Below are 26056 nucleotides of genomic sequence, written 5' to 3' on the forward strand. Positions count from 1 at the left end.
AAGGGACACTAAAATAATATAATAGAGGTAAGTTGGGTTAAATCGTCCTATTTTGATACCAAGAACCCATGGTAGCGCGTTGTACAGACCTTTTAGGGACACCCTGTATATGGTTTATAATACGAGATCATACAGGGTGGCCCACTAAAAACAGTGACAGTTGCGCCAGAAAAGTTGAAAAACTTTAACTTTAGTTCTGAAGAGGAGCATCTAAATTAAATAATACTATTTACGTAACTTCAACCCTGAAAAGGGGGTGATTTACACCACAAAACGGAAAGGGGTGGTAAACAGATAGTTCAAAAGAATTATTCATTCTGTTTTCAGCACTGAGAGATTATACCCTATATATACAACTGACGACAATGCCCACATTTTTGAGAGCTGACAACTACGTAACAATTTTTAGAAGGGGAAAGCTCTCGGTGCCATCTGGAGAGCACCAACGCGGACGTTTGGCATCATGTTTTTAATTGCCATCGCCCATCACGAAAGCATCGCTTCGTAAATGTTTGTGGTTATTTTGTATTATTTAGTGCAGGTAGTAATCTTTGCATTTCTTTATAATCTATTTGGGTTTTATACGTCTTTCGCTATAAAAAGCGGTGCACGTCATTGATTTATGAATCAATTTCAGACAAGTTTTCTATAGATTTCGCACACTACTTGTTTTTTTTGTACATGTTGCAGTGTTGCAGCATATGTCTGAAATTGATACACAAATCAATGACGTGCAACGGTTTTTATAGCGAAAGACGTATATATGCCGTATTCTATACTTTTTGTGAGTTTCAATCTTTCCTTTTGAAGTTGACTTGATTAGACCTTGAAATCGCATTCATTTTTGGTGTAATGTTTGCTAAATTTTTGTTTATTTCGATTACACGGTCTCGGCCCCAACTTAAATGTATATTTTTGATCATTCAACATGTGGAAATTATCTAATTGTTTGATGTGTGTCACTGACTCGTTGTTTGTAAACTGACATTTTCGCCTTAAAGAGACGTTCACGGGGGGTGGCAAAACCTATAACCAAATGAGTTACGACACTCAATACCGATGCTGACCACGAAAATCAACTGTAGGCTCGAAACTCCGAACTAGGGGCGAGTTACATATCACGGGGGCGAGATTCTGCTTCGGTTTCGAATCTATGTGCGATATACAGGGTGTCTTAAATTGAGTAGGATAGCATGGCTATCTTCGTTATTTTTATACTTACAGATTCGGTTAAATTGGCAAAGTTGTGTAGTTTTTGATGCTGATGGATATTCCGATGAGATATTTGGAAAAAATAATTCGTTTCGTAGATAATTGGAAAAAAGTGAAAATCGACATTTTTAAAAAGTTAAAATATTTTAGTAACAAAGAGCTATCAAAAAAAGTTTTAAATAAAAGTTCGATGGGATAAATGCAATGAATGTAGGAAAACAATTTTTTTTGGCGGTTTCCGAGATATTGACATCAACTTCCTTATTTTAAATAGATGGCATATTGGATTTTTACGTCACTCGATAGAAAAAAAAATTACAAAATCAGTGATACTAAACATTTAGTATTTTATTTGGAAATCAACTTTACATTTTTGCCTCGAAGTTTACAATGTATTTCTTATGGCTGATTATGATTGAAACCAAATTCGTTCGTTTATTGTCTCGCATAGTCACCATCGACACAGCCATAGAATTGTTGTCATAAGAAATACATTGTAAACTTCGAGGCAAAAATGCAAGACCCATCCATTAGAATCAAAAACTACACAACTTTGTCAATGTAACCGAATCTGTAAGTATAATAATAACAAAGATAGCCACGTGATCATACTCAATTTAAAACACCCTGTTAGTCAGTTCCGATTCACTGATTTCCATATATTTTGTCGCGCCATTGAATTTGCCCTACAAGGCCATGTAATTTTCCATGCTCTTAACAGAAAGATTTTATTGCACCAAAAGGTCACATCCTGTGTATTTCTCCCATTTACCCCTATTTCAGGTACTGTAGAAATCCCATGCATTACCACTGTGCCGGTTGCCCTTAATAACCCTATTTCGAGAGCATTTAGTGCTTTATTCTCCCGTGCTTTCTTGCGAGTTTGTGATTTCCACTCAGTGAACACCTGTAGTCAGAAAATATAATTAACAATTGTATATTAAAGTAGGTAAAATACCTTCTTCCATCCTTCAACTTCTCTAGTGGGTCCATCTCCACATGCATTTAGCTCCTCTGCTAGTTGCAGCCACAAAGAATTAAGATCCTCTGGGCCCAAGTTAGGAGAAAGTTTTCCAGTTCTTAACAAACAATTTTTTTCTAAGTACTCTACATAAATAGTATATTGCGATTTCGATGTCCTTGCTTTTTTTAAAAACATTGTCAACTACACGTAACACCCATATATATGTATATATGGTAACACCACGTCTTAAATCAACTTGTATTTATACCAAACAGCTGATTAATTGTACTTACGCACGCGCACATTATTCACATTTGTGGGTTGGCTACACTGTGTTACAACTTCATGGTTGCTAACTTTTCAATCTTGTAAAACGTAAACATACGATTACAAGGTGAGCACGAGAATACAAATAATTTTCAATATTGTAAAAGTCACTTGAAAAGTTTCTTGAAACGGTTTCAATATTGAAAAGTTTTCAAGATACACGAGAATAGGACTGAATGGTTCAAAGATCATAGAGTATGATCTTTTAATGGTTTTAAAGCCGCTTTACATTAGGCAATTTTACTGCAATGCAAGGCTTGTGCTATGCAATCTAAAATTGCCTTGCATTGCTTTTACGGTTTTACATTTATGCAATTGTGTTGCAACTTTTGTGCAAGTTTAGAAAAGTGTTGCAGTACTGACAACATATTTTTCAAAAATTGAAACTTTTCAGTTTGTTTACACAGAAGGTTATTCATGAAACTTAATAAAATTGACCATTATAGGTATGAGCAAACAAAAGGAAATTAAGCTGGCTACAGCTTGTTATGTGGTGGCGCTTGCTATTAAAAAAACACACACAAAATAACACACGCGAAACCAAATAAATTGTGGTATTGACAAAATTACTAGAAAAGTTACTAGAACTTGCGCCAAACTTGCAAGTGAAATAGAACTTTCTCTATTTATTTTCTTGCACCTGAATTGCGTATGAACATGCGCAGTAACGTATCTCTAACTTGCATTGCTCTTGCATTGCACGAAAATTGCCTAATGTAAAAGCCGCTTTACACATTTCGCGTTTTGTTTGTAAAACATTTAGTTTAATAGCTGGGGGTGCGGGAATGAATTAAAATACGGTACACCTTCCATGAAACTTCCTCTTAAGAACTATCTACATGGAGTTACCCTTTTTTAAATTTTATCAAAAAATTATAATCGGTGGTTTGTTTTGAAATGAACATCCTGTATGTTCTCTTTTGCGTTGGCACATATGGTTGGCAACACTGTAAAATGGTTTGTTGATTTTATAAACTAACCCAACTTTTGTCATGTCGTGTTGTTTGTATGGTCCTGTATTCCTTAGAGACTTAAATTGTAAATTAAAACATGGATTCATTGATTACGAGCAACAGTGAGCAATACACAAATAATGAATTGTAAGTTGATAGATTAGGATGGAAAGAAATTGTTTTCGTTAATAACTCTAATAGACATGAAGAAGGAGCACCTTTAAAAAGCCAGTTCGCCGACTTGTACAAGGCAAACACCTTAAAAACCCTTAGCCAGTCCCAACGTAGAGAAAACCAATTACAGTTGTTAAAAGAGTACGTATAACTAACCCTGCGATTTATCCGTTTAGTGTTTACTTCCAGAAGGCGTCATCAATCTGTTGATGAAAAACGAAACCTTACAGATTTGTTTCACGATTTCAAGGAAAATGACCACGAAGAGCAAATGGATGTCGTTATTCCTTGCAAAACAAACTCTAAGATGCGTTACCGACACTTAAAGAATAAGTTGATGTTATCTGAATGGTTCTCAGACATTCCGAACGACTTGGAACTAAATTGGCTATTTAAACTGTGTCCAAGTGGGGTACGGAATTTGGTTATTGCTTACAGGGTAAGATGTAGAAATGACGGCTGAAAACTATTGTTACATTTTATTGTAGCACAAAACTATGGCTTTCAGTATTGAGGGGAAACGACAGGCAAAGTTTATATCACATTTGCCTGGAGGCGGCCCGCATAGTACTTTTAACAAATTTACAGTTCTTGATTGTGTATATAATGTTGCACAGAAGTGTTATTATGTTCTCGATGTTCTAGCTTGGAATGGTTTCGTGTTAAAAAATAGTAATGTAAGTAACTTTCTATGTACCTTTCTTTCCTGGTTAATACTTAAACTAGTGGCAGTATCCTACATGCACACCTTGTTCCCAATAACATTGATTAGTTTTGTTTACTGTAAATTCTAATAGGGAGGGAACAGCTCTTGTGTGCTGTAACCATTAAGTTAGAAAACTAATGGAGGGAATCACATGCTTGGCCAGACGTAGACCACGGGAACCAAAAGCGGCCTCTGGCTGTGATTAAATTACCACACCATTTCCGTTATCATTAACGTCTCACTTCAGTGGCGTAGAGATATAATTTTCTTTCCACTAATAGCAATAATAACAAAAAAAAACGTATAGAAGGAGTAAAATACATGCTCGTGGTAAAGTAAACAAAATAGACAAGGATGGGAAAGTATGCAGATTTAATATAATCATTGATTACAAATCTAAATATACATCGATGTGTTCCAGTAGCATAATTAAGGTCACTACAACTTGACAACTCCCATTAAACTCACTGTGTTGATCAATAGCTACAATTGACTGATTGGTCTCAGGTTCATTACAACGGCAGAAAGATTCAATCATAATTTATTGTTTATTGGTCTCAAAATGTATCCGCACTTGTGAAAAAACTTACACCTGATATCCATATTATAAAACTCACACGTTTATTGAGCTGTAAAAACAAGTTTTGGTAGTACTTTTATGCCGCAAATTTCTGAACATTGACCAAAAAAAATTCCTGGCTGATTTATGAAAAATCTTGTTTGATTTAAACGTCCGGGGGTTGCATCAACTTTAACGCCAGCTGACGGAATTGTCCAAGAATGAATTACATCTGTTGATGAAATAATTATTCGAATAATTGAATTATAGGGAAGAATTAATTGGTTATCTACATCTAGTAATCGAAAAGAATGAGGGCTTAGATTAGGAAAGAGTATGGATACCGCGTATGCCGTACAGCCCGTGTATGAATCGTGTTACCTTTTTAAACAAGTCCGCCATTTTATATGTGGCACATATGTCATTAAAGTAACATCGTTTTTTATGAGTTTTTGCGCTTAAATTGAGAGGAAATACACAAACAACAACTTAAAATCATGGTGAAATGTGCATATTGTGGATGCAAAAGCCGGAGTGAGAAGGAGGAACCGGGAATTTCATTTCAAACGTAAATATTGAAAATGTGCCTAATGCCGTTACCACGTATTTTCCTATTTTTCCTCATAAAGCTTTTTCTTTGAATATTCTTTTTTTAATATGTTAAAATCCATAGCTTAATGAGCGAGTTGACTTAATTTCTTACAACAGAACCAATCCCATGCATTCAAAATTTGATAACAAACTTCTTCAAGGATGGAATTATTCAATAAACTCCATAGGCGTAGTCATTAGCACTCCGCGTTTTTCAAAGAGAAAATTGGTACGGAAACGGCTTTACGTGAAAAATCAAACAGAAAGTAATGAAGATTCTTATTTTATCACAATCTTTAGCTGGAGGGACAGTTAGTTTTGAAGGCATTTCCGAAAAAAGATGAGAGGAAGTTTCGTTTATACCCGTGTCTGATTAATAAATAGCGCAACGCACGAATTTCATTCGTATGTTCAACTTCAACGTGATTTATTAGCTATAATAGGTGCTTCTGCCACTATTCGCATTTACGGATGCTACGACACTGGCCAATGTCAATATGTGGCAGCTGGTAACACTACCGCTAGTGAATTATGCGTCCATATTCTTTCCTTGTCTAAGAATGAGGGCTTTGTTCATTAATTGGGGTTATGTATGTGTACCTACTGCATATTTGATGAACATTTTCTGGTGCAATCTTTGGTCGAAATCACAGTCAATGAAGCGTTGTGAGCACAAAAGCAAATTTCGAGAGCTGTTCTTGAGATATATTTACAAAAGGTAACCATTTTGCTAGAAGTACTGGTTCGTTTGGAAAACTAAGAAACATAAACTAGGTACCTAAGTACAACCTCGCCTACAACATAATAAATGACATGTCTTACCGATGAAAGGAAATGTCCTGTTTCTTCCCTTTATGAATTTTGTATAATACGCAGCTAATCATTCTCAATTCACAAAATTGCGTGTGATAAAAACACTATGCGGCAGTTAGTTATTTATATAAACCAGAGCACAAACCGATCCGAAATTATTAGGTACTTTAAAATGGCAAATTTAATAAAATTTGAATTTGGTGGAAAACTGACAGTGACAGGACCCGCGTTTCCATATGTCAAATAATGTCCGCCAAAATGTACCTTCACGGGAACCTATCCACGCGAGCGGCCTCTGTCTGTGGCAACTTCCGTCTACAAAAATTCTTACCCCCTCTACCATTATATTCCCTCCATTAGTTTTCTAACTCAATGGCTGCAGAGACTTTGGCTGTAACTGGAAAATTATGCAGTAAATCATGTTCTTTTTGGAAAGAGCATGAGCATGACAATTAAATTTTTTTTGGAAAAGTAGGTGTAAATTGTGTACAGTTTCTTAATTTTCCTGTGGATAAAATAGTTTTTCCAATGGGGACAGAGTTGGCTAGAAATAAGCTGCTTCTTGGCACTAGTCATAATGTGTGATATTATATGTGTATTATTTGTATGATAAATATTATAATAAACTGCAATTGTAATTTTTAGACAGAATTGAGATTCTATTGGATAAAATCAAAGTTAAATGAAACACCTGAATTAAAAGAAGCGACACGGGGAAATCCCTTTACATTTGTCGAAGTTAATTTCCTTCCTGCAGAGTTGCCACTACTTGAAGAGAAGCTTTCGCAAGTACATGATGATGAACAAGTTTCTCTCGATGGGATCATATTTTATCACAGAGAAGTTACATATATCGAGAACAGAACACCTCTTGTCGGCTGGTTGAAACCTTATATGGTTCCTGAAATGCTCCACATACCTGTTCATCCCAGTTTTATGAAACACAAACCCAGAGACTACATCTGTTTAGCGCATTATTTGCAAGAGAAACACGCAAAGAAAAAACGTCCTAAGTCTTCAGAGCAGGTATGGTTTAGTACACTTTGGGAGTTAATCTAATCGAAGTCTGTTTTAGATGGAGCGTTAATTGTGCACCTCCGATTTTAAAATGTTGTGTAAATGTCGATTAATTTTATTATTAAAATAAAATGCAGTTTAACTGCTAATAGCTATTTATTGGTCTTATCTGGAAGATCACATCGAAAAATTGAACGGAGAAAATGTTTCAAAAAATACTTCTCTTTTCTATTCTTAACGCTACCTCTAGTCATCTAGGAATGTAAATCTGCCGATAACAATTTTGAACAAATATTTTATAAACCAAAACTTAAACAATGTCATTTTGTTAAATAAGAGTATTAAATAAGATTCTGTATATTATAGTACAACGACGCAAATTACATATGGCGAGTGTTCCCCATGATAATCCCGGATTGGGTGGCGCCCTTATTGCTACCCATTTGTAATCCAATGATGGTCTGGCCTGCTTTAAGTTTCTCCTCCGAGAAGTGACGTTCGTTCTTGTCAGCTTCTTTAGGTCCTATGCTAGGTTTTCCGTAATTACCGGCCTAAAATGAAATAAAAACAATAAAAAAATATAGCAAACTTGCTGGTACCTTGCGCCCAAGAGACTGTAGACAAATGACGACAGAATTAAGGTTTTGTCTTTCCCATAGATCGACAGTTTGGAAGGTTTCTTGAGCAGGTACACCGAGATCTTTTACAGCTTCAAGGAAGGCGTTTATGTTTTCCATACATTTAAAAGCCATCTGACTGTTGTTTACTTTTTTTACTACGCCCGGTTTGAGGTTATTTACCAGTCTGAAAAGGTCAATCAAGAAATTTTTGTTCTTGTCAGTAATAGAGATTTTACCTGCACAATACTTGGCCATCTCTTAAAACTTCGTAAAAATTGTCCATATCGCCGGAGACGTCGAATTCTTCGCCGAGGATGATTTTGACCCATTCTAAACTCTCTTGAGCAAGTTCATCACTATATTTGGCGTTGATCTGAAAGAAAAGTTAATTATTGTAACTTGCAAGATCAGAGGAGGTATAATTTTAAATTTAAGAGTTTTGGATGTTTGTTATAAGTATCATTTGCATAAAATGTCTTTGTTTAATGATGAGTTGTGATACAAACTTTAGTTTTATTTGTTTCCCACTGGAGGATAGCGACCCTGTTCCACCAAAGTTAAAGATTTACCATGAAAGCCTTGAGCCAAATATTTAGTTGAACTTATTTGACAGGTGCAAATTTATTTGTAATTTAACAATGAACTACTTATTTTTGTTGGTGTTTGTAATGACGGATCTTTTTTTTCTTCTAAAAGTGAACTAATGGCCGTTTGCAACGACAAATTTAAGCGGAGCTTAGCTTAAAATCCATGGCAACGATTATTGAGACAATGGTTGTCTTGGATTTTAAGGTACGCTTAAGCTAAGCTCCGCTTAAATTTGTCGGTGCAAAGGGGCACGTATGAAAAACTGGCTATATTTTTTACATACTTATAATCAGCCCTGTGATGTGTCAAACTTAACGTGCATGTTATCTGCCTGCCAAATAAACGTTACTTTGCGTTATTTATTACCGTTTGTACCGACAAATTTAAGAGGAGCTTAGCTTAAGATCCATGGATAACATTGTCTCAATAATCGTTGTTATGGATTTTAAGCTAAGCTCCACTTAAATTGGTCGTGCAAACGGCCATTAGTATACGAAAAATAACGTTTTCTATAGATAACCTTTAATGATACATCACAGGGGCGGGCTAATTGTAAAGCTGCGGTTAGTGTCGGCTTGTTGAAACACACTGTATATTCCATACTACCAAAACGGTTTTATATGATACATATCTCTTTCTAATAAAATAAAAAAATACTTGGTATGGGTGGACCAGAAATTAAAATTTATTTCATGTTTGTATTCTCGTTATTAAGGCATGAAATGTCCATAAGGGCTATTAAAACGGAAAAAAACCAAAAATATTCGCCTCTTGCTCACAAGCGGCTTAGGACTGGGATTGCCTGAAAAGAGAAGTACCCATAGTAAAGGACAAAGTTTTTTTCATTAGAATGTGCTGGTACCTAATAATGAATAGCGTAACTACATCAGTTTTCTATACAAATATTTAAATCATTATACTCTCTTAAGTGGGCCCCAAACAACACAGAGGGAGCTTTAAAAAAAATGCAATTTGATTTGCATAACCACACGACAAGAAAATACAAAACACAAACGCAAGGTCGTTCACGGCTCCTTACAGACTGCTAGGTTAACAAAATTATAATTAGCGCTCTACCACACATAACTTGAGGAGAATAATGAATCGCTTGTAACGTAACGTATGAAGTAAAAATCGCGTAATTATTGGCATGGGGGACTTTCAAAATTAAGATCGTAAAATTGGTTCACAAGTGGCGACAGGGGCTTTTTGTTTGGAAGGGCCCTCAGTAAAATTCTTGATTTCTTCACTTAACGGTAAAACGCCAACATTTTAAAGAAAACACCTTTGGAAATTCAATTCTTTTTCATTGTTGAATAAAGAGGTTTTTATTCAATGTCATTACGAAGTGTGTTATACTTATAACGATCCTAGTGCCTATTCAAATAACAGGTAACGAAGACTTTGTAACTAACGAAATGTTATTACAGTAGAGACGCGTTTTGACTTTTAGGACTTGGAAAAAGTTCAACCATACTTTCGTTTTTTTTTGTATTTTTCTCTGAAACGGTAGGGAAATTTCGAATTAGAACAAGCAAAAGCTTTTATGGAGAATGCATTTTTGTCAAAAAGTATAGTAAAAGTTTTTCTTCTTGTAAAGGTCAATCCGGGGACATACAATACGGTATACCGATTTTTTTTTAATTTTTTAGCCGTTTATACCTAAATATACATTTGTTCCCCATGTCTTACATTCGAGGAGTCTTTTGTAAATTAGTAATATACAGGCTGATTCAAATTGCCCACAGCGGCAAAATTGTAAGGGCGGCAAATTTGGAGGAAAACAGAAAAATTAAAATGCGTTCAAATTTTTTAGATAAACGGTGAATCGGTAAATGAAATGAAGCAAAAATGAAATCTGTTAGTACATTCATTGCATTGCAAATATAGCCAATGAATGCCTTACTTTTCCCACCTTGTAATAAATAATAATGGTGATATAGTGATATGTCAAGGGCGGCAAAAAATGTTTGCCCACAGCGGCAGAAACCCTAAATCCGGCACTGCACCATGGGTATCTCGGGAACTGTAAGAGGAAGTGATAATAGATGGCGCTACCACAAAACAAAATGGGCGGTGTAAACGGGGTTAAATTGTGTTTTGTATGTATCGTGCATACGTATTACCATTGAGTATTACTTTGTTTTGCCGTGTTTTAATTGCAATGATTACTTTGGCGGATCTATTAGTGTATTTAGACGGGGCACAAAGACCACTAATTGAAGGCGAGTGCCTTGTTAAAGCAGGGCATATTATTTTATGTGGCACTACCAGCGAAAACGAAAGTGAGGTTATTGCACTGTGTTTACAAACGTCGAATTTAACAGGTGTCCCTCACTCTGTACGTATTGTTTTAAATCCAAGTAAGTATTTAATTGTGATTCACTTTTCATAATATACCTATATAACATACAGGTGGACCTAAAGATTGGCAGTGTTTTTTTATTCCGTTTAGGTTAGTTACATATTTCTCCGCCACGTGTCGCGTCGATCTCTCCCCTTCTCGAATAGGTAGGTGGTAAATTTGGCAAAGTTGTGTATTTTGATGCTTAACAAAAATAGTTTTGAAACTGAACATTCTGACTACTTTCGGAGATATCCGGAAAAAACGAGATTTTGAAAATCATTTTTGTTTTTTACTGAAGTTAATAGTTGTTTACAAAGATATTTAATAATAAATGACACACTATTATGGCCACTTTTTTCCCTCTACAAGATGCTACTTTTAAATTTGAAGTTTGACGTTTCGTCTCCGGTTAACTATTAGTGATAGAACGATATCACTTTTTTTTGCCGATACGATATATCGGCTGATACCGATATTTACGTGCCGATGTATCGTATCGTATCGTATCGGCAAACAATAGATGGCGTTACTATTTAGATTTGCAGTAGCTGAAGTGGATCCAGAATCTTTGGAAGATGAAGATGATAAAATTCCCTTAAGCCATTTACAAAATAAACAAAATACGTTTTGGGGAACTTTTGAGATCATTACCTCTACTTCAGCTTCCGAAACCAGTACTACAAAAAAGCAAGGTTGGGAAAATGAAATAATATTATATTTGGCATCTTCAACTATTAAAAGATAAATCCCCTTTTGAGTGGTGGGAGGCAGAAAAAAACAAATTGCCTATTCTGTACAACGCAGCTTCAGTCTACCTTTCAGCACCCGCTGCCAGTGTGTCAAGTGAACAACTTTTTAGTGAATTGGGTAATATTTACGAGCCTAAAAGAAATAGACTAAATGCAGATAGGGCTGAAATGTTAGTGTTTTTGCATCATAATATCAAAAAGTTAAATTTTAAGTATTAAGTATATGTATGTATATACTGTATTTAGAACCTGCTATATTAGGTATATTTTTTGTTGTTTTTTTTTAACTTTTTTAGTAAAAATGTTAACTTTAGAATAAAACATTTTATTTTCTTTAATAAAGTATTTCATTTATGCACTGAAGAGTTAAAACAGCTCAAAAAATTGTTTGCCGATATATCGGCGCAATTACCTTGCCGATACGATACGATACCGATAATTGGCAACAATTGCCGATATACCGATATCAATATCGGTATCGTTCTACCACTATTAACTATCATCAACTTTGTTTCTTATGGAAGTAATTTTTACTTTTTGTGTCATTTGATAGAGAATTTTTTTTGATTTCAAAAATGTACACAACAATTTTTTTAATGCTTGTAAAATATCTTTTTTTGCCTTTGTCTTAAGTAACGTACGTAAGTAGTATCTTGCGTTTTTACGAATTAACGTTATTTCTTATTAAAAATAGATGATGTTACCATCAAGGGTAACTTTGTCAAATGTAAACTACCTCTACCTATCTCTTACAGTTTCCGAGATCCCCATGGTGGTCTTTGAATTTGAATCACCCTGTATAGGTCAATTATTACACATTACACTAAACTAATACTAATATGTAATAGGTACTATCATTGAATAAAGAGCTTTATTCATGGAACTATTGAAGTTCAAAAAATTTAATTTGCAACAAGGTATGGATTATAAATTACGGTATTTTAATCTGCAATCAGCAAAGATAAAGAATAGGGAAGACGGTCAAACAAATCGCATTACAAATAAACACCCACACAAGGTCGCATCTTGCCAGACATCAACAACAATATACAACAGCCCTTTGTTCTAAAAATTACGTAAAATTTTGATATTTGTTGTAAAGGAATGTTACCTATCCCCATTTCTATTATTTATTTCATAAAACGATAGGTAGAGGAGGTACCTTTTGCAATGAATAGGAAAGAGAAACCAAATAAATTTCCAAGCAAGTAGTTGACAAAATAATAATATACCAGTGAACGATCTTTTTCTTGCTGTCAGCAAATTCTATTACACGCACGCTCTGTTCAACCTTGAAAGAGAATCGCTAAATGATTTAACATAGGCAACTTACATAGCCTGCTAGTTTTTTTTTGCTCGTAAATTTTTGGTCTTTTATTATCCCCATTACACAGTACTAGTACTAGCCTAGTTATAAAGTAAGAGCAACTCCATCGCAAGATAAAAGCGCTTACCTATTTCATATCTTTATCGTATTTTTTACTGATTTCATAAAACTCTTGGTGGCACCCTCTGTGAGAAAGAAGCTACACTGTTGACCGCGATATTAGTCACAGCAAAGATCATACTACACTAGATAGCCAGCGTATATGCAAGAGTTGTTTCGCGTTTAAGTAGTTCCATAAAAATATTTATAGGGGGCCTTCGAAGTTAAGAACGTAACTGATTCATCCGAAGCCGTCTTCGTACGAGTTCGAATCATATCATAAATACAAAGAGTGATTATTGTCTAAACACGAGACACATAAACATGACCTACTCAACACTCCTCACTATCATTGGGATAAAATTACATTTGTAGTACGTGGGTGTCATTCCAGACAAGGTAGATTCTATTACAGACAGGACGTTACAATGAAAGAAATAATTTAAAAGTTGTACACAATATTCCCTTTGCTTTTTTTTAACCAGCGCTAACCAATACATTTTCCAGATTTTCGGATTTAATTAATAATTGCAAAAGCGTCTTTTTTCTTAGCATAATTTCTGAAAACGATACTTTAGCAAATCTTCAAATATAATATGCACCACACATTTATCTAATTTAGATTTGTTTGTAATTAAGCATTTTATGATTGGGATAAACGAGATATCCCGCTTAGCCTCCTACATAATAAAATTGTGTCCAGCAAAAGTGAGTCGGAACTAGATGCGTCTGTGGTTAACATTTCAAAGAAATATCTCCATAAATATGAAAGTTGGCATTCCGCCGTGTGCGCAAAATATGGAAAATACGAAACTGATCGAAATGGGCAAATATAGACCATAGCGGCTATCAATTAGCGAAAACCCGAAGTCTCTAAGTGGCCCAGGGGCCGAGATCTCGATGGAACCGATGGACGGACGGACGGACAGACGGAAACACGAGCACATAAGCTTTACCTCAACTTCGTTGTGTTACAATAAAAAATTTAATTTAAAACAAGATGTGAATATTCGGAATTTTAATTTACAGTAAGGTAACCAGATAAAAACATCTATAACACCCACGCAAGGTTGCGCTTAAGAATGACACCGATATCCCATACAATAGCCCTTTATTCTAAAAATAACTGTGCTTTGCCATTTCGCGCGTCTTCTTACCCCGCCATGTAGTTTGTACTATTCTCATAAAAACATAGCCGCTGGAGGACGCAGTCGACTTATGTGGCGGGACGAATTATGAGAGTCTAAAATTTATACAGCGCTGTCTATCTAGTGTAGTATGATCTTTGGTCACAGCTGCGTAGTTTATTTCCATTTCTCCAGTTTACATGCCCATTTTTCAGAACTTCATTCACCACTTTTTTTATGAAAACTTTTGAGCTTCACATGAATTGCCAAAATATAGATAAGTATTCACGCTACCGATCCTATACACTCGTATTGCTTAAAATGCTCCCTAATTTTTGCAATTAATTCCTAAACTATGAACTCTTTTGACGCATGTTTTCTGGATTTTTTAAACATATTAATTAATTAATGGACAAAATATCAGTTTATATTGTATGGAAACTATGCTCTGTACATCTATCTACCTAATGCATATTTTTCCGATCATATACACCCCTTGCTTATCGAATGGTGAATGAAGTTCAGAGGCAATGCACGCCCCATTGAATTACATGTGCATCACCAGTTGCCTATACTCTCTAAATCCAAACCTTAAAAGAATGTTTTAAATCGTCTCCTCCTGATGAACTTTCTGAAACAATGTGTTTGCTGTTCCGTTTTTCTCTTTTACCTTTCGTTATTAGGATTCTCTCTCAACTAGTAGGTACGATCACCGACTAAAGTAATGATAATCGGAAGCTTGCTACCACTTCGACAACCAACCCCACACTATCTAAAATGGGAACGTTGAAGTGTAACTTTTCCGGCGGGAATTCGTGTGGGATGGGCCGCACGGCGTTGTGCATTCAGCATTGTCGTCGTTGTATGGTTGGTTGCCTAAGTAGCAGTATATCCTTATTTTTGTCGCTGATGTACATGAAAATATGGAAAATACCGCTCAAAACGTAAATGTTCCACCAAAATTCTTCGACACACCAGAAAAACCTCGAAATTCTTAATAATAGCATTAAATAAAAACCACATTGAATGATAATAGTAAAAATACCATACCAGAATGTTCCCTAAAGGGGAAGCAACACCCTCGCCACATGCGCTTTCCGACTTTTTCTGATAGCTTCTATTTGTTAAATACATATTTTGTTACCTACTCATTGATGTTGAAATAAACGAAAAGTGGGTCGAACAAATATTCCATAAAAGGTTCGAAATGCACACGTAAAATGATTCCATTACGAGGAGGTTGAATGAAAGCATGTTGTATTACATCATCCTGACTCATATCAAGTAACATACGGTTTTTATTTCCCTTTTTATTTAAATTTTAATTAACGTCCTCGGTCGCAAAGTCCAATCTTGCAACAAAAAGTAGAAGTTGCGTCCAGACGAAACGAAAGCATTACATTTCGGCGAAGTATCTTCACGTGAACAGTTACGGCGTGGTCATAAATTCTAGATTTATTTTTCGAAAGTACTGTTAAATATTTATTGTATTGGGGTCAAGTAGAAAATAAACCATCTCCGGAAATTGTGAGGCCGACTATATTTTAACTGAGATAAAAAGTCACGTAATAGGTCTTCCGCTGTACGTTTTTTAACGGAAATTTTCCGGTGCGATTCTGATATCTCTATGACGAAAATTTGATAAAATTCGTACCCGTTTGCCGGTAACGGCGAAATGAAAGCATGAAATATCATATGAGCTGAATACAGAAAATCGTGCCGATCTGACCATGACAATGTTGCCCATGACCTTGTCCTTGGCACGGGACAGGGGGCGTTGTTACTAGTAAAAAATCGCGGACAAGAGCAAGGATTGTGGTTAAAACTACCACATCCTTAATTTATTGTAGATAATTGCATTGCAATGAGACCTTTTCCCTCGCCTTTCTACATCGTTCAAGTGGAGTCTACTTGAGATGATAAATGACAATTATAGGTATTCTTTTTAATTCCCGAGATGTGGTCACTTTCAGAAGCATAATAATTATGTACTGTACGTATTAACGTGTTAATAGGTACCGGGTGATTCATTAGAAGTGAGGACAATTTGAATTTCCCGCAAATCAAATAAATTATGAAGTTGGTACTAACTGATCATTTATTTAATTGTATAACTATGTATAAAGGATGCATAAAGTGAAGAAATATTTGCTAGCCTAGAGAACATGGGGATAGACATCAGACTAACAGACGGGCCCAATATATTTTCGCTGGTTGCACAAGCAGATCAAATAAGCTGACGAAAGTTTGAATTTCATGTACCGAGAAATGGGTTTTAGAGCGCGGGTTGAAGAATACAATAGTGAGATAAAGACGATTAAAGTGGAAGAACTTACGTGTTGTAGGAGTTCTGTGTTTTTTGACAAAATCCACAGGTAACTGGACAGTGGACACAAAAACCATTCTAACGATATACCATAGTTAGACATTTGTTGTCCATAATTACCCACTACTTTAAGATTTGAGAATGAGGGACCCATTTTCAATAGGCTTATTACATGTGTCATATAGGTCAACTGTGCAAAGTTTGAACTAAATAGGTTTAAGCCTCGGTTCAAGCGTTTGGCAGAGACAGATAGGCGTGACCCCTTGGGGTCATTAGATTTGACCTCGGGTATGATCCATTTTCCAGAGGCTTATTACTTGTAACATATAGGTCAACTGTGCCAAGTTTGAACCAAATCGGTCCAAGCGTTTGACAGTTATCGTGTTCACGGACAGACGGACTCCCCTATAAAGTTTGCATCGCTTTGCTTAAATGGTTCAAACAATTTTAAACCTAGTCGCGCTACAGATTAACAGTGAGACCTCTGGTGGTAGCACATTGTAATTAATATTGGTGGGATAAGACCGCCATTTTGTTTATTTACAACGGCCAAAAATAACCAATATTGTAGTTTTTACCTCGGTTTTTACGGCAGTCAAAGTAAATACACGTTAAAGAGAAATGATATTTAAACGTCACATTTTATCACGTTACTTTCAAGAATTTTAAATGTGATCAGTGCAAGTTTGCAACCAACAATAAGGATAATTTAAGACTGTTGCTCTTTAATTAACTTTTCTTCTCTTTAGTTAGTGATCATAGAGTTTAAGATGAATACTGCTTGCGTTGCCACCTGTACTTTTTCGTTTTTAGTATTATGGAAATGCTTATGTTTTGTAGGGGTATGACCTAGATCTAGGGTATGATGTTATCAATTTTCGTTTAAGCAGAAAAGATACGGTGTCGCATCAAGTGATGATTGTACCGTACTCGACCGCAATCGGTAGATTCAATAAAAGTCGCGGATACTGTCGATACGGTACTTAGAAGTGGGCAAGGGTTTTGTTAATTCCAATTAAAATTCAGCCATTTCTTAAAGTAACGTAAAATATTTAGACGATTCTAAAATGCCTACCCGTTTTAAAAATTTGGAACTACTTACTCCTGATTTCCATTCTGAAAAATTTCTGAAGCATTTTCTGAAACGCTTCTACAATTTGTTAAACCTATTCAATTATTCTCATTTTTTGCACATCGTTTCATGAATTTCAATAAGTCTACACGCTTCCGATATCTATATAGGTGCAAATTTAATCCAGTAAAACATACGAACCAGGTTATCTGAAACAGTAATTGGCTTGTATCCACACTAGTTTTTCCGTGACAAGTGGAAAACCGTTTCCCTATGGAAATGTACGTCTCTAATTTAATTATTTATCAATTCAATAGCGAAGCAATTTAAATCCAATATAGCAGACAAAGTGGAATAACTATCCCTCGAACTATCCGAAACAGTGTCCTGTGTTCACGTTATTTTTTTCGATCCATCGTTCGCTGCTAAACCCAGTGGTAAAGCGAGATGACCAGAAAATCTAAGGAAACTCGAAAATTTTTATTATAAGTTTTGACAGTATTAATATCTCCCTAAACTGAAAGGTTCAAAATGATATGTAAGAGACAGAAAGTTTTGAATTAATTGTTTCTATCGAACTATAAAATTAAACTCAAAATTTGTCTCGAAATTTGTTTATAAGTTCTAAAACGCATTTCAAATATCTTCCTAAGATTAAAACCTCAAAATTTTACAAGTTCTGAAGAAATGGTACAAGACGTATACTCATTTAATTTCTACTTACTTTAAATCTTCCTCTATCAAATTTTTTTTGTTGTATTTTGAGATGAATAGTATAAAATTAAACTCGAAAATTTTTACCAAAAAACTATGCATGCATGCAATCATGCGGCCCTTGTTCGCCGGAGAAATCCCAGGACACGACCTTTCACCATAAGAGAAGGTCACTCCTTAGTTACGTGACCAGAGAGAATTCCCCTCACCACGAACACCAAACCGTGAGGGGGGGCCTGGTATCCCGCCGGGAGGGGGGGGGGAGCAATAGCGGCGACACACTACTAACAAATTAACGACCATTATAGAAATTTTGCTTCGAGAAAGAAGCGAACACTTGAGTACTGGGATAAACTGGGTTATAAAGTAAAGGATTCAGATATTTTAGTGATCCAGTTTAACTCTGGCACATACTCGGGACTTATCACAAGATCTTCAAACTTCTAAAACTGATTTCTTTAACCTGGTGTCTCATACCTGCTAGTCTAGCTAGTTACTTAATTATCTAGAGTACGGAGTGTCGGAAAAAGGCACTCAGATGTGTCTATATAGAGTCAAGACGAGTAAGTGTTGCAGTGATTAGTCACATAATTTAAGGGTGGATTGAAAGGAAAAACCATTGGACTATTGAAAATCTATAAAACTGAGACCTTATTGGGCCAACAGTTATTTTCCGAATTATTTTCCTCATGAAACGTGATTAAGTGGTTATGTTTGTGCCGAAAATCAACATGCTGCGTGTCATCCCATGAAGGTAAACGAATCGTGAGCAATTCGGGAAAGCGAAAATTTGTCTTTGACATAATGGTAATGATAAGGTTATCGGGTGATTTATAAGTGATTATTATCAATTAATATTACAATGACGATCTGCAATATGGTTAAGGTAACCACATTTCGTGCGTCTTTAGGGGAGGTCACTTCGAACCTTTATTGCAATCGACCACTGTTCTCGCTTTTCAAAAGAAATTGAAATTGACCTATTAAATCCTAGGTTATGTTTGCAATTGGTAACTTAACATCATGCTTTACAGGGGGGGGGGGGAGCTCACTTATTCATGGACACATTGTAAGTATATTTTGAAAATGTGCTAAATTAAACATTACGAAAATGACAAGCAACCTAAAACAACACGTACCTACCTAAGTAAAATGTAAACAATTAAAGTGTCTTAATTGAAACTGCTTGTTTGTAAATAACTATACACATACATACCTAATTGAAAGCAAAATCACGATAGTTCAAGTCAAGTAGTGGTCTAAATTGCTTTTATTAAATTTGTAGACTCTAAATCATTTAAAAGCTGCGTCAATTAAAGCAATTGTTGACGTTGTTGCGTTAAAAGGACTAGTTCGTCTTCCACGGCGTAAAACTTATTCAATGATGGGGGTATAGGTATAGCTTACAAAACAAAAACCGCAAAAAACCGTTTATTTGAAGTGTTAAAAATGTTAATTACCGCTACTGGCGGATGTGACGTAAATTCAATATGTCATCTTCATAAATACGCTCTATTGGTCAATGAGTCAAATCCACACTCGCAGGGTACAAGTGGCCACTTGTAATTAATTATTGCAATGCAATTTGTCTCTCGTCTATGACGAAGCAATAAAAGGAAGTTACTGGTACGTGACACGAAAAATGCATACGTTCTAAGAAAAATACCAACTGATTTTTGCAATTTGGCGGATTCCGAAGTTACTCCCAACTCAAATATTAGTTGCAGGAAGTCGACCAACATTTTCGACTCGATTTTAGAACAAAGTCCAAAGAAAGATCTCTGCTAACTTATCGCTTGCATTGTGACGATTATGTGTACATATTTGTTCGCACATATAATGAATAATATTAATTATTCCACAAAATCGAAGCGCTTTCCAGAATTGTTCAGTTTTTGTAATCTTTAAAGGCTCACCTAGCCCTGGAGATGTCCAGTCCAGTGTCAAGTGTTTCTAGAGTGCTGCTTACCACCTCTGATCAAGTCAATTCAACAAAATTATGTACAACGCTCTGGAGAGATTGGAATGCTTTAGAAAGAACTAGAAAATTTTCGAATCATAAACTTTTTCATAAATCACTTTTTTTATGTTGACACTTGGCAGTAAGTCCAAGGTTACGAGTAATTATTTTGTAGTCGTATCAAATTATGAGCCGTCTTAATAGGAGCGGCGTAAATCTCTCTTTCTATTTCTCTCTCTCTCTCTCTTTCTCTCTCCCCTCTCTCTTTCACTCTCTTCAATTTTTACAGTTAGATTCGCAACTGTGAACTTCACCAACAGTCCAATAGTCACTAATATCGAGCGTCTATGCACAGTTCTTGCATTAGAAGTACAATACATAGAGCAGAACACGTGTTACCCCCCCCCCCCCCCCAAAGTGATACATGTGACCATTACTTGCATACGTATGCAAAATCTGAGACAGTCGCCGCATGTAAAAGTTATGCACGTTTTACTTTCGAAAACAGCGTAAAACATTGGGGGAGGGGGAGGGGCGTCTAGCACACCCTAAACATTAGTTGAAAATCCCAGCAGTGAAGTGAACACCACGCAATTTTGAAACAAGAGGGGGAGCAAACGTTATCTCTAGTTTTCGCATTTCACATCGTTAGTTTTCCTAATAAATGTTTATTTGAATACAATACAAACAAATCTGTCATCTCCATATGATGCATACATTTTCCCATACACAAATAAATATAGAAGTGAGATCATCTAGCAATAAACAAACACATAACATCTTATAGAGCAGCTTTTTGGCCGTTTTTGAAAATTCTGTAAGCCGTTTTGATTAACAGACTGCTGTTTTTTTTATTATCCTTATTTTATTTATTTTACTTTTGGGCCAATTTGAGAAATTTAAAAAAGATAAACGTGGTCTATTTGTTTCATTGTTACAATTTACTCGAAATGATATAGCCTATTCCGTAAATTGCGTTTCAATTGAATGTAAAACAACAATTCGTAGTTGCAGTAATAAAAAGGTAAAGCTGCAAGGTATTTTTAATTCTTGCCGTTTACAAACTTCTCCTAGCGGTAGATGCGAGCTATGAAATGGGGAAGACAACCAACAATTATTATCATGCTTTAAACATTAAAGAAAACCAAAAAATTCAAATTACTACCGAAGATAGGCCATAAAAGCCGAAATTTACCGATTTCGTTTTTATTTTTTTCTGGTGATATTTGAACAGATACAAAACAATAAAAAACCATTTCTCATTGTCCCTTTTTAGCGCATTTCCCCAAAAATAAAAAAAAATGCGCTATTGTGGCCACTTTGTCCGTCCGTCCGTCCGTCCGCTCGTTTTGCGACGCTACTAGTTTTTTATCTTAAGAGCTATTGTTCTACTTTTTTCGCTATTTGGTTCGTTATGGTGTCGAGTCTTGTACCAAGGAAGGAATTTTTTCTGTACCGCTTAAAAAAAAAGTTATTGTAAAAAAAAAACAAAAAACCGTTTTTACATGTTCCATAATTTTACACTTTTGCCGTTTATTAACGATCCTAGAGATCGTTTATAATTTTGCATTGCTATCTGTCGCCTGCCGGTTGGTCTCTCCGTCTGTTCCTTTGTCTGTCTGTCCATCTATCTGTCCGTGTGAACGATAACTTTGTTTAGAAATGTTCGATCGCTTTTACATCTCCGTTAGTTATGAACTGAATTGCATGAAATTCAATATGGGCATAGCTTTAGCCATATAATACGCAATGCCAAAAGTTGAATCGAATCGATTCAAAATTCACAGTGCCCTTTTCGCATCTCGACCATTTATAAACCGAATTGCAAACTTTTTTACTTATAAAAGTATTTGAATGAAATTTGATACATAGGCACTTGGAATAAAGGAAAATCAAACGCCAATTTCAAAATTTGGTTTTGCGCATGCGCAGTGCCAACTTTTTTATTTATAGAAGAATTTAAACGAAATTTGATACATAGGCACTTGGGATAAAGGAAAATCAAACGCCAGTTTCAAAATTTGGCTTTGCGCATGCGCAGTGCCAACTTTTTTATTTATGGAAGAATTTAAATGAAATGTGATACATAGGCACTTGGAATAAAGGAAAATCTAGCGCCAGTTTCAAAATTTTATTTTGCGCATGCGCAGTGCCAACTTTTTTATCTATGGAACCATTTAAGTGAAATTTGATACTTAGGCGCTTGGGACAAAGGGAAATCTAACATTAGTTTTAAAATTTAGGTTTGCGCATGCGCAGTTCCAACTTTCTTATTTAGAAAAGCATTGAAATGAAAACTGAAATTGAAGTAGCACGTCAAAAATGGATTGCCCATGTGCAACGCTATCTTTCATATTTGTGGCCGGATTTTTACGATTTTAACAGAAGTTGGATCTTACAAATGGGAAATGAATGCAAGTGGAAATGCGCTTTATGTAAATCGTTTACGATTACTTTTTAACTTGTTGAGTTTCACAGGCATTTTTTATCAATAATAGAACCTCGCATACAACGGTGTACGACACACAAAAAAAACATAAGTTAGAAACTGTTGGTTTCAACAGAATGGTGCACCCGCGCAACACGCCCTAATCGTGTGAGAATATGTATCGGGCAAATTTCCTGGAAAATGGAAAATTTGACTGATAGGTATTCTCGCGGCGTCTTGTAGAGGTCAAAAAGTGGAAAAGAGAAGGTTTTTTTATTTTTAGTGTTTAGGAATAATGTGTGAACAGCGCTAAACGCGAAATGGATACCTACGTAAAAAGCAGATATGGACCATGGAACTCATGCACTTAGAGAATTCAAAAACGGTTAAAAATACGCATATCCCTTCGCAGATTTATTTTGTATAAAATTTGGTGCTCTACAATTCATCTTCTCCATCTTGTTCTCCATTACCTTTGTGTACAAGATACTGAATAATCACCTAAATGCCCCAGAATTGCTTCAGGAAATTAAACTCAAAGTGCCACATGTTAAATTAAGGAAAAAAGATATCATCTTTTTAGTGACCACTCCGTCATCGCCACTATCGAGGAGCCTGTTGGCTTTAAATAAGAAGTGCCGTGAGAGAGACATCGATGTATTTCACGGCTCTTTGAATGAATTAATTAGTCATATAAGATCGTAATTACTATGTCGTTTTAGTTTTAAGTACAGCATCCCAGTGCCAGGTAATTGGAATAATTGTATTCTGTATGGTATCTGGCTAAACAAATAAATAAATAAATAAATAAATAAATAAAAGTCAGAGATTTCTTCGTATCTCTTTCGGTTTGCTCTGCGTTTTAAAATATGTAAATGTACGCGATCATGATTTTCGTAAGGAAACTCCATATGCTCAACCAGTAAAAGTGGGATCGACAGCCTAAATTTTCCTTTTTCCGTACATTGCATTGACTATAAACCAGACTTTGTGATTATACTAAAGGTAGAGGTACGTTGTTCATACACCCCTTATTATTTTACGCCGTGGTTTTTCCTATCGGACATCGTGCCACCCTCAAAAAAGTGGTAGAATTTTTTCTTTATTTTATCAGCTATAGTTTTTGTTACAGACTGGTGGCACGTCTTTGAATATAGGTTTTGGAGTGCGCTTTCCTATTTTGTAATTTTAAGTTCCTACCACGAAACATGCAAGGACGCAACCCCTAAATGGCGGCGCGAAAAGATTCCGATTTTGACGAAATTTGGTATCAGAGGGTTTTTGAACATGAAAATCACGAATTTGAAATTTTTGACATTTCGAAAAGAAATTTCACCATTTGCGATTGCTTTTGAACTTGTTATTTTTCTCAGGAACTAGGTACAGTGCATATAGATAAAAGATGAAATCGAAGATGAAACTAACTCATTTCCGAGCTCATTTCGGACGCTCAGTTTATTTGGCAAATAAGTTTGTTATGGAGGCTCGGATCGAGGGATCGATCACGAGGGAAATTCTTGTCCCGCACAAACGAAATCTCGCGAAAATATCTGAGAAATATGTAATTGGAAATGGACGAAATTAGGGGAAACTCTGGGGAAATATTAGCAATTTGAGGAAATTTCAAAGATATGAGGAAATATTGGAAACTTTTGACCTAATTAGAGAGAATTATGAGGAAATTTTAAGAAAATAAACTATAGGGAAGTAACGTTACTCATTTCACGTTCATTTTGTGTAAATCTGGGGAAATTGAAGGCAATGCTAGAAATGTTGGGTAATTAAGGGAAATAGTGGCAATTTTTAGGCAATGAATGAAGTCCCAGAAAATAAGACCAACCCCTCGGGACCAACTTGAAACTGACGGAATCTATGGAGGTACCTGACGGGTGCCAGCACTGAATATTTTCGAATATTTCGTCACTTTAAATCATTGCCGTATTAGATCATAGCATAGAGAAGGTCATGATTAGACCTGTGAGGTAAGTAAGGAATTATGTCTACATATAAGGATAAAAATGAGCTAAGTGGACATGTTCGGAAATAAGGTAGTTATTTCGTACAATCCTGGTTGACCTGAATTGATCGAAATTCTCCAAATCGAACAGTCATCCGCGGCATTCCTAGATTAATTTGGTTACCGGTTCTCCAAATTGGTGTTTTTTGATACACGTTTATATTTATAGGTGGTATTTTCTACAGTAAGAACCTTCTTTTACCAAAGTTTTCCTTATTTGGCATAAAATCTCGAATGTCCTTTGAATCGAACAAAATTCACTGTATTGTTTGCGTTGGTACACATTACCAAATTTCTATTTTTAAAGTTATAATTAACCAAAAAATGAATAGGTATTAACTATTAAGTAATTAAGTCGTGGGGGTGAAATCGAAGAATAATTTTAAGCAGAAGTACTTCCCTCTGACAAAAAAATTAAGTTTACCATTAGTCCATTACCATATAAAGCCGCATACCTACTTGAACACGAACACGAAACAATGGTACCTACCTTCGATTTACGAGTTCTATTTTTAGAACACTTAAAACTAGTCAAGCAGCAGGCAATTTAGGATTGTAAATATCTACTTTTTTAAGTACCCAGTCTCTTTGAACCAACGACAAAAAAGGGCGCAGGTAAATTTCCCGCGAAATAAATACGTTAGTCACCTGTGACGACAAAAAAATCGCGAGGGGTAGGTGAGCGTTCCAATACCTGCTGCGCGTAGTGACGATGGTTGGGCGACAAAGTACTGCCAGATGTTTGATGAATAATCCACTAAAATTGTTGATAAGATTAGAAATTACTGTTAATACCGTTTATGAAATCATCGCGCAAAAATAAATGTGCGACAATTAATCAATAAAATTCGCACAAAGGGATTCGCAGCAAAAATTACGTTCGGAATTTCAGGCGAATAAAAAATTGAAATGAGACACGTGGAATGCGACTTTTTATCAGCATTTAGCAACTAGCAAAGTTCAACGCAAAAATCCTGGACGCGACCGTTCCCCAAACTTATCGATTCAAGCACTCCTTCCTTGACCTATTTTATGCGATAACGCTAATGCCCCAGAAAAGGGAGTCGAATCGAAATTAAGAGAGAATAATCGCCGCCCGACCACCTGCGTTAGAGCCGCCTTAAAACTACTACTACTTGACAAAGAAAATGGAATAATTACTTTTCTTTGGGCCTCGGCTGCAAATCCACTTTTCGTTGCTCTGTTATTTGCCATTTCGCACTGAATCACGTTTTGCACTTTTTGTTAGAAAAATAAGCGTACAGTACTCGCTACCTACACGAACACAACACCGGTTTTCTTCCTTCTACGAGGATTGAAACAACGTTCGTCGAGTGTTTGGTCTTGACTGAGTATGCGTTGGAAG

At 35.7% G+C, this 26056-nt stretch overlaps 2 protein-coding genes across 3 annotated transcripts; one reads left to right on the top strand and one right to left on the bottom strand.

Annotated features, from left to right (window-relative positions):
- Nucleotides 1-3447: 3447 nt before the first annotated feature.
- Nucleotides 3448-7471, top strand: LOC116163477 (snurportin-1). 2 transcript variants are annotated; one of them, XM_031477414.1, is made up of 6 exons: nt 3448-3603; nt 3658-3771; nt 3820-4069; nt 4119-4307; nt 6945-7325; nt 7375-7471. In XM_031477414.1, exons 1-6 carry the CDS (start codon nt 3554-3556, stop codon nt 7384-7386), a joined length of 996 nt encoding a protein of 331 aa, XP_031333274.1. In that variant the 5' UTR covers nt 3448-3553; the 3' UTR covers nt 7387-7471. The 2 variants fall into 2 exon arrangements, with proteins under 2 accessions (XP_031333274.1, XP_031333275.1); XM_031477415.1 differs by having other exon boundaries at nt 3823-4069.
- LOC116163478 (muscle-specific protein 20) lies at nt 7454-26056 on the bottom strand. Its single transcript, XM_031477416.1, has 4 exons — nt 25852-26056; nt 8173-8309; nt 7916-8120; nt 7454-7867 (listed from the first exon to the last, which is right to left on the bottom strand). Exons 1-4 carry the CDS (start codon nt 25903-25905, stop codon nt 7697-7699), a joined length of 567 nt encoding a protein of 188 aa, XP_031333276.1. The 5' UTR covers nt 25906-26056; the 3' UTR covers nt 7454-7696.

Source organism: Photinus pyralis, unplaced genomic scaffold (assembly GCF_008802855.1).
Source record: "Photinus pyralis isolate 1611_PpyrPB1 unplaced genomic scaffold, Ppyr1.3 Ppyr1.4_LG2, whole genome shotgun sequence".
In the NCBI taxonomy this organism is placed as follows: Eukaryota; Metazoa; Arthropoda; class Insecta; order Coleoptera; family Lampyridae; genus Photinus; species Photinus pyralis.